Source organism: Gopherus flavomarginatus, chromosome 3 (genome assembly GCF_025201925.1).
Source record: "Gopherus flavomarginatus isolate rGopFla2 chromosome 3, rGopFla2.mat.asm, whole genome shotgun sequence".
Taxonomy (NCBI): Eukaryota; Metazoa; Chordata; order Testudines; family Testudinidae; genus Gopherus; species Gopherus flavomarginatus.
In genome coordinates this window covers 269,428,489-269,438,556 of record NC_066619.1, presented here as the reverse complement: position 1 = coordinate 269,438,556, position 10,068 = coordinate 269,428,489, and the positions used below count along the sequence as shown (strand labels likewise).

General features: G+C 39.8%; 1 protein-coding gene across 2 annotated transcripts in view; it reads right to left on the bottom strand.

Moving 5' to 3' along the window:
* Positions 1-10,068, bottom strand: part of TMEM129 (transmembrane protein 129, E3 ubiquitin ligase) — a 415,719-nt gene that overhangs the window by 393,782 nt on the left and 11,869 nt on the right. Inside the window, exon 4 of one of the 2 annotated variants that reach the window (XM_050947886.1) lies at positions 5,122-9,337. The exons of the other annotated variant lie outside the window; for it this stretch is intronic. Within the exon in view, the coding sequence (XP_050803843.1) occupies positions 9,089-9,337 (249 nt within the window). The 3' untranslated portion in view covers positions 5,122-9,088. Of the gene's footprint in view, positions 1-5,121; positions 9,338-10,068 lie in introns of those variants that run through there. 2 annotated transcript variants of the gene reach the window in all.

The following is a 10,068-nucleotide window of genomic DNA, read 5'->3' as shown; positions in this document are numbered from 1 at the left end:
TCATCTCTTTTAAGATCCTTTTAATCAGCAAGACCTAGTGTATGCCAAAATTTGTTAGCATTAATGGAGAAGCAGGTAAGAGTTCTGTGGCACCTTATAGACTAACAGACGTATTAGAGCCTGAGCTTTCGTGGGTGAATACTCACTTCGTTGGATGCATGGAGAAGCAGTTTGGGGGATTGCTGTGGAATCCAGCTCCTGTTGCAGAATTTAAGCTTTTTTTTTTTTTTTTTTTTTTAAACAAAAGTTTTCTAACTCTTATAGCTGTGAAAAAAGCCTTCCAATGTGAACGGAATATAACATAAGAACATAAGAATGGCCATACTGGGTCAGACCAAAGGTCCACCCCGCCCAGTATCCTGTCTACCAACAGTGGCCAATGCCCAGTGCCCCAGAGGGAGTGAACCTAACAGGTAATGATCAAGTGATCTCTCTCCTGCCGTCCATCACCACCCTCCGACAAACAGAGGCTAGGGACACCGTTCCTTACCCATACTGGCTAATAGCCATTAATGAACTTAACCTCCATGAATTTATCCAGTTCTCTTTTAAACCCTGTTATAGTCCTAGCCTTCACAACCTCCTCAGGCAAGGAGTTCCATAAGTTGACTGTGCGCTGTGTGAAGAACTTCCTTTTATTTGTTTTAAACCTGCTGCCCATTAATTTCATTTGGTGGCTTCTAGTTCTTATATTATGGGAACAAGTAAATAACTTTTCCTTATTCACCTTCTCCACATCACTCATGATTTTATATACCTCTATCATATCCCCCCTTAGTCTCCCCTTTTCCAAGCTGAAGAGTCCTAGCCTCTTTAATCTCTCCTCATATGGGACCCGTTCCAAACCCCTAATCATTTCAGTTGTCCTTCTCTGAACCTTTTCTATTGCCAGTATATCTTTTTTTTAGATGAGGAGACCCCATCTGTACACAGTATTCAAGATGTGGGCATACCATGGATTTATATAAGGGCAATATATTCTCTGTCTTATTCTTTATCCCCTTTTTAATGATTCCTAACATCCTGTTTCCTTTTTTGACTGCTGCTGCACACTGGCTGGATGTCTTCAGAAAACTATCCATGGTGACTCCAAGATCTTTTTCCTGATTAGTTGTAGCTAAATTAGCCTCCATCATATTGTGTGTATAGTTGGGGTTATTCCCAATTTGCATTACTTTATATTTATCCACATTAAATGTCATTTGCCATTTTGTTGCCCAATCACTTAGTTCTTTGAGATCTTTTTGAAGTTCTTCAGTCTTCTTTGGTATTAACTATCTTGAGCAGTTTAGTATCATCTGCAAACTTTGCCACCTCACTTTTTACCCCTTTCTCCAGATCATTTATGAATAAGTTGAATAGGATTGGTCTGACTGACCTTTGGGGAACACCACTAGTTACCCCTCTCCATTCTGAAAATTTACCATTTATTCCTACCCTTTGTTCCCTGTCTTTTAACCTGTTGTATAACAGATATCATGTTGTGTTTTTGGCTTTTTTACTACTGGGAAAGTTAGGAGCTGGAATTCACCCTTTTTGTAGTTCCATCAGTGCTAAAAATAGCAGTAGTTTTAGGGGAAAGAGATTCTCTCTCTAAGAGGAAGCGAGCAAATATCTTTATTTTAAAAGATATATTAGGTTGGACTTTTGGAATCTGGGCAGGAAAGGAGAGATGTTCTGCAAACTTGGTCTGCAGGAAGTGATACTGTTGGGAATGGAAACGGGTCTTTCTTTCCTCATTTCCAAAGTTCTAACCACCTCCCATGTCCCTAAGCCCCCTCCCATACCTACCCTGTCTCCCAAAAGCCAACACAGTAAATCTGTTTTTATATAGCCCATATTTCACCTTGCCTCTATCACCATGGGTCTCACTGAAACATATTTTAAAACCCTCCCAGTTCTGCACTGGCCTATCACTTTCCCACCACCAATCTGGTGTTTTTCTAAGGGACCATGTAATAGCCTTGTTCAGCAGTCACAAGAGCTCTCCCCCACAACCGTCATGGAACGTGGTGGGTTCAACAGCATTCTACTTCTTTCTCTGCTTAAACAGGTCTCACCTACAACATCCTATCTGCTGTCTGAATAGCGAGGTGAGGAGAAATTACCCCAGGGTGTACTCTCAGATACGTGCAGTATTTTCTTCTGCTTCTGTAGTGTGGGGAGTTGCCTATCTGGTGCTGTAATTGTGGTTAAAGATGGATAACTACTAAAGCTGGATTTCCACCCTGGCCTATCAGTGGATAGCTTCTGAGAGCGCTCTCTAGTTAATACAACGAGGAGTCTTTGTGGCACCTTAGAGACTAACAAATTTAATTGGGCATAAGCTTTTGTGGGCTAAAACCCACTTCATCAGATGCATGGAGTGAAAATACAGTAAGCAGTATATATATACAGCACATGAAAAGATGGGAGTTGCCTTACCAAGTGGGGGGTCGTGCTAATGAGGCCATTTCAGTTACGGTGGAAATGGCCTATTCTGAACAGTTGACAAGAAGGGGTGAATATCAAAAGAGGGAAAATTACTTTTGTCGTGCTAACAATGCCAATGCAATCAAGGTGGACATCAGCCATTTCTAACAGTTGACAAGAAGGTATGAGTATCAGCAGAGGGAAAATTACTTTTGTAGTGACTCATCCACTCCCAGTCTTTATTCAGGCCTAATTTGATGGTGTCCCGTTTGCAAATTAATTCCAGTTCTGCAGTTTCTCATTGAAGTCTGTTTTTGAAGTTTTTTTGTTGAAGAATTTCCACTTTTAGGGCTGTTATTGAGTGTCCAGGGAGACTGAAGTGCTCTCCTACAGTTTTTTGAATGTTACAGTTCTTGATGTCTGATTTGTGTCCATTTATTCTTTTGTGTAGAGACTGTCCGGTTTGGCCAATGTACATGGCAGAGAAGCATTGCTGGCACATGATGGCATATATCACATTGATAGATGTGCAAGTGAATGAGCCCCTGATGGTGTAGTTGATATGGTTAGGTCCTATGATGGTGTCCCAAGAATAGATATACGGACAGAGTTGGCAATGGAGTTTGTTGCAAGGACTGATTCCTGGGTTAGTGTTTTTGTTGTGTGGTGTGTAGTTGCTGGTAAGTATTTGCTTCAGGTTTGGGGGCTGTCTGTAAGCGAGGACTGGCCTGTCTCCCAAGGTCTGTGAGAGTGAGGGATCGTCGTTCAGGATAGGTCTATTTATAACACATGGCCTCCTACTATCCTAACCTATTACAACCTTGATGATGCACTACAGCCCCCAATTTATTACAACACTACCCAATTTAATGGCCTCTGCTTGTCTCCCCTCCCTGGTTATTCAAATCATTTCTTGAGATATACATCTAGATATTTCATTCCTTATTTCCCCTTCTTCTCTCCCCACTCCACCATTCAGGTTATGGCGGGAAGACTTTATCAAAGGAGGACATTTTGCAGCACGTGCTGAAGGCTGTCAGACTCAGGATTAGTCTAATCCAGAGGTACACCAGGATAACAATCCTCTTTGGGCATCTTAAATTCCCTTTATGCTGATTTATCTTGGGCTAAGGATCTGGCCCATTATGTATGATTCAATCTGACTTCCACCTGTACCGTATTTAGCTGGTAAATATTAGTTGAAATTGAAAACCAGAAGCCTTCTCAAAATTAATTTTTAAATTCAGCTCTTCAAACAGTGTTTAAACCAAGCTACTTACATTCATTAAAATAGCTTCCTTAAAAGCTAATCAAGTAAACTATAACATTTTAAAAGTAGATAAAGCACTTATCTAAAATAACTGCACTAAACCTTTGGGAGAAAGTGTAATGTGTGAAAAGTATTTCCATAAACAAAACTGACATTCAACATTAACTCCGGAAATATCTCAAAATCAAATTCTCATCCATCCTGAGAAGTGGCACGGAGAAGAACCACATGGAAAGTCATGGAATATCCTCAGATTTAACCTGAGGATGTACACAGCTGCAGTATACAGAGATTTAATACAATGAAAATACTCTAATCTGAAGTGACTGGGTTACAGATCTCTGCCTTTGGACCATATATTTTTGTCTCAAGTAAAACAGAACCTCATGATTACAATTTCATTCATAACACGGGATTGGTATAAGACACAAAAAAATCATACTTGGTGGACAAAATGATATTTGTAGCATAGCACATTATACTTGACAACAATGAATGGACACACTTCTGCCATTAGTGGGAATATAAATGCCATAAGTCTCTAGACATTAAATATTCACACTATGGCAGGGGCACATACTAGTGTAACTAATGCCTGAATTTTCAGAAATGCATGCCCAACACTACTGTGCATGAAAATGGGGGATTTGTATGCAAATGTACAGTACCTACAGTACCGATAGTGTATGCACAAGGGAATGTAGACGTGCACACATGCTTTTAGGATTTCCACCTTAAATCCGTTTCCAGGAAATGATTATTCTATAAATATTTTATTTTACAAAATGAGTTTGGCTATTTTTAAAGATGAACAGTAAAAAGAACTGTTCTAAATATTGCTTTTATCCTAAGGCATGTTAACAGGACAGGATGGATGGAAAATACTTTTAAAGCGATTCTTCAATGCAGGTTATTACTTTCTCTGGAAGACAGAAAAAGGACCTTATTTCTCCTTATACTCTTCAGGCCGCTGACCTGATGAAGCCACAGAAATGGATGTCTATTTCTACACAATATTCACTTAGTCGCCATTAAAGTATGCAAGTCAATTAAAAAGTTGGGGGGTTATGTAGTAAGAGACCATTGGCCCATTTTTCATTTTCTACTAGCTCTAAAGATAAAGCTCATTGAGGTTTGAAAACAGCTGGTTCTCTAGTCAAACATATCCAATAAGATGCTTTCAGAAGTTAGGGGCATATTGGACTCTTTCAAACAATCTAAACTTCTGAAGTTGTTTATTTTAAAGAATTTATGTCAGTTAGTATTCATGACATTACAAAAACTATTTTATTTGGTAAATATTAGTGAGTCTTCTAAGACAGGGGTTCACACAACACATTTTTTGATGGCCTCTGAGTGTGGCTACTAACTCTTGCTGTCTGACAAATTTTCCTAAAATACTTAATTAACTTTAGGAAAAATAAATAAATAAGCGCATATGCATGTCCAAATCATTGTAATTTATTTATGGAGGGTTCCAGACTCAATAAAAATAACATACAGTTGCATTTTGGTGTCTCAGCCCCTGCTGCCACCCCCAGGCCCCACAGATCCCTCCCCAGGCTCCCAATCATTCCCCCCCACCCTCAGGCCTCACACCCCAGGTTCATCCCACTCCATGCCTCTTGACCACGATGCCTGGTAAGGCCAGCCCTGCTGAAGCCCCATTGCCCTGAGCTGAAGCCCAGACTGGAGCCAAGGGAGGGTGGGAGGGGGCCTGAAGCCTCATCAGCCAGGGGAGGGGTGAAAGCCAGAGCCCCTCAGCTGAAGATTGGCAGGGGGAGGGTCTGAAGCATGGAGCCCACTGCCAGAGCCCCAGAGGGGGCTGAAGGCAACCTCTGGAGTCCTGTAGCTGAAGGGGGAAGGAGGAGAGGAGATGCCCTCTCCTAGAGCACCTGGACACTGCAGGAATGGGCTTCTGTTTGACCCCTCCCCCATCTCTGCCCAGGTGGCTGTCATGGCCACAGGAAAACACTCTGGTGACCACATGTGGCCACATTTGAAAAACACTGTACTTCTATAGATACAGCACTACCCTTAAAACATGCAAGAATATTTTACATTTATGTGTATTAGTACATTTGGTATACTACAATATTATAAAGTATTACTAAGCTCTATTCTTACGACACAAAGATTCACTGAAATTAAAACTTCCAATCACCTCAAAGAGAGGCTTTTTATAGTTAAAAAAGTAAAGAAATATACAATGAATCTCTTGAGCAAGCTGCTCAGATAAGAAAGCTTATTAAAAAGACATACTGGCAATCATCTTATTTTTACTTTATTAAGAAATACTCTGCAATTCTATAGTGCTTTTCATCCAAGGATCTTACATCCCTTATGAATTAAGCTTCATAACACCTCTCCAGTAGAAGATTATTATTCCAAATGGGAAAACAAACATAGAAATTGAGTGACTGTCAGTGGGAGAGCCAAGTTCAGACTCCCATTTCCCTGCTACACCTACTCTATCAAAGACCACACCGCCTTACAACTGCGTTGTGCAAACTTGATTGAAATAAATACGGTAATAAAGTATCCTTATCTGCAAAAATTATTACAGAGGGGAAATGCACACACCTATCAGAGAGCAGAATTCAGCCCACTAAGACTGTGTAATATAGGCTAAAAGAATACTGTAAATGTCACTTCAAAATAACCTCCCCACAAACTACTGGAGAGTATTTTAAATTATTAGTTAGTGTTGTGATTTTTTTTCCAGACGTAGCACAAGCCTGAAGTTAAGGAATTCAATTTGATTCTAGTCAAATAAAACACTGATGTCAGTTAGCAATTTTTTACGAAAGAGATTCAGATCCACATGGTCAGCCTCTGTGTCAAGTTTCCATTACATACAATCTGAAACAGCTGAAATATGAAACCCAGGAAAATCATCATTATTAATTTATAGTATAAAAAGTAGCCAGTATTTCATAGTAAAGAGTGAATGCCTAATAGTTGTGATGCATGCTCAAGGGAGTATTTTCCCCAAATACAAATAGTCTGGCAGTTTATATATATGAATATTAAAACAAAAAAGAGGTCTATATGCCATTTCTAAGTGCCCTTAAACCTGTCCACAATACAAGTTTTAACTATATTTGTAACCAGTTCTTGACATGCCTGGTTTGTGTCTACATATCACACAGGCTGTGGATACACCAAAGTTTAAATGAAATCTCTCTCTGTTGCAGCTCACTGCTTGTATTACTATGCTTGGCAGAATTGTTTTGTTTTTTAAATAATTTTGGCAGATAATACAGACGTTTATTTTTAAGCTTTTTTTAAAATATTTTTATTTGTTTGGTTTGAGCATTGGCCTGCTAAACCCAGGGTTGTGAGTTCAATCCTTGAGGGGGCCACTAAGGGCTCTGGGGTAAAAAAAAAAAAAAAATTGTCTGGGGATTTGTCCCGCTTTAAGCAGAGGGTTGGACTAGATGACCTCCTGCGGTCCCTTCCAACCCTGATATTCTATGATTCTATTTAAATGTTCACCTTTTCAGGAAATGGCAGGGGGCGGGGAGGGAGTGAGGCAGGGAGGGAGAGAAGAGGGTGGTGGTGGTCCAGACAATAATTATTTTATGACAGTAGATGTTGAGATTCAAAAAGTTAAGGCTACCGAAATGGCATTCTTGCTCCAGCTCCGTTAAAGCCAGCATTACAACATGCTTTATACACATTGAGGTGGGACTCTAATAAGTTCTCAAGCAGCATTTTTCTCACTTTGCCTATCTATAAATTTCAGTTAGTATTGTTGGACATATTTTGTCATCAGTTTGTGCATGTATGATGAAAACAACATTTACTGACATTTACCAACAAAAATCTAATTCTTAAAAGCATAATTGTTAACAATGGTGAGATCTCTAGTGTAGAGTGGCTGCTATTATTTTTTACACTACGCCATCTACTTCTGCTCAAAGTGGTCCTACATGACCTACAGTGATTCAAATGCTGGCGACTGCTAGCACCTTGTCTACACTCCCACTGCTACTATCTACCCCTTGTGGAGCTGCATCAGTGGGAGGTTTTAAGGAAAGTGCCAGAGTAGACAAGGCCACACAGGCGCTAGTACTAAGGTCTTGTCTGCACCAGGAAAATCTCGAGACTTTCTGCATTGGTGCAGCTCCATTGTGGAAGCTGTAGTATAGGAAAGCACAGGCATTTTTACCACTGTGTTGTCTAATCCACACTCTGTCTATACTACAGCTTCAGCCACTGCTACCAACAGTGCAAAACCTGCTGACAAACGAGCCTGGTGGGGACACATGCTAAGAGGTATGCAAAATTCTCCTATTCATGTTAAAGCAGTGATAAATGTTTATTATCAGGCTTCAAAATAAAGCAGAAAACCAAACCAAAACCTATTTCACTAATAATGGTCATATCTGAAATAGTCAGCATGGCTACACGTTCTTATCCAGTCCTGACATCCCATTCATTTGGAAAAGCAGTTGACTGGAAAAAGCTACAGGTTTTGACACAGCTGAACATTCTTTTGGATTACTCAGAAAATTGAGATGATCACTGCTCTCCTTCCAAATATAGACAAGTCATGCTTAACGTTAGCTAGAGAGTGTTGAGACTCCAAACAGGGAAAAATTATCTTTAGCTATAAGATGCTCTAAACAGCACCAAGAGCACTTCAGGTTAATGAACTGAATAAACGACACTTTTTGAATGAGCTTCCTTGTATACTAAATATATCTGGAAACAAATTATTTTGTATTTTCTATTCTTCTTTGTGCTAAGCTCCCTGCAGAAGTTACACAACTTTGGGAGTTCCTCGATGTCTATAGTAGTTGATCTGAGGGCCTGTTTTGGTGGAAAGGAAAAACACAACACTGAGACATCTGTTTTGAGGAAAGCCCACAAAGATTAACATGGACTTTACAAACGGATTCAAGATGAAGCAAGCTAGGTTGCAATTTGAGCCGACTATCCTTAGCAATAGCAACCTGCTTAGTACATCTTATTATAAAGGAAAATTAGCCCTTAGCTAAAGAATCATTAAACACCAATGCTTAATCCTGTAACTAGAATAGCACTTAAAATTAGTTTACCAGGTTTTCACCTCTGATATAAGGGAAGCAAATAGGGCACTATTATTGGTTTAAAGTGCATCCAAGAGTTTGGAAATGAAAAGCCAAAAAACCCCCACAAAACTCAACAATCTAAAATTTTAACTGTTATGTTAGTGAATAAAAACTGAGAACACATTTGTGAAGTGGGAAAAAATGAAAACAAAATGTTGGGTTGCCATTCTCAGGGCTCTGAAGAAGAAAACTCCAGAGCTTTTACCTCTTCAGAAACAGAAGAGCAAGAAACAAATCTAATGGGGCTTGCATCCAACCCTGCTGTGAATACATTCAGATTTCAAAAGGTGAATTGTACCAAGATTATTCATTGTATTATGCAAACATCTAAAATGCAAAACTTGGCTCGGCAGGTTGGACAAGGCACTTGGCTTGATAGCCAGGTCTCTGGGTGCTGCTGATCCTGCCGGCTGGCAAACCATTTCCCCATGCAAGTCAGGCACCACATAGGACGACAGTAACATTGCTGGCATTCTCCTTCGTTTGGCTCTTGGCAATTTTTAACAAGCTTGATGTTTGCATTAGTCTGCATACACCCTATACATGGCTCGAGCTCCTATAGAAAGAGAAAAAGGGTAAAGAAGCATAACTGTATAGCAAATTATTGCTTTTATTGTTCTTCAACAACATTTACGAAGCTACTTGAAATGTAATGTTTGTTATGTATTCTCCTTTCCCCAAAAGGAAGGAAGATCTATTGAGTGAAATCCAGACTCCAGTGAAATTAATGGGTGTTTTTCAAGACGGCCAGGATTTCACCCACTGGGAGTTTTCCTGCAAATTTTGTATAACTGAAAAGGACAGCCTATCTGGGCATTTATCCACAGTTAGTCATGTTGGGTGTGCACCTGCAGCCCCCTGGGAAAGGTGCAGGCTGGAAGAACAGTTATTAATGGTTTTATTAACAATAATAATTTGCATCGCCATTGGGCTTTCCAGCCCAGACCCTCAAAGCATTTATGTGGTCCAGCAGATAGGGCACTAAACTGGGAGGATTACACCTGAGTTCTATTCTCACCTTTTTCAATCATTAGTGTGGCCCTGGGCAAGTCACTTAACCACTCTGTGCCTGACTTTGCTCATCTGTAAAATGGCCTTTATCATACTTACCATACTTTGTACAGCACTTTACTCTATACGTGAAAAGTGCCAAGTATTATTTATAATCAAATTAGCCTCATAATTCCCCTGCAAGATATCATCTTCATTTTACAGAGGGATCAAGTACCTTGCTCAGAGTCACTCAGAAAATTGAGATATCCTAGATCTCCCAATTCCCATTTCTGT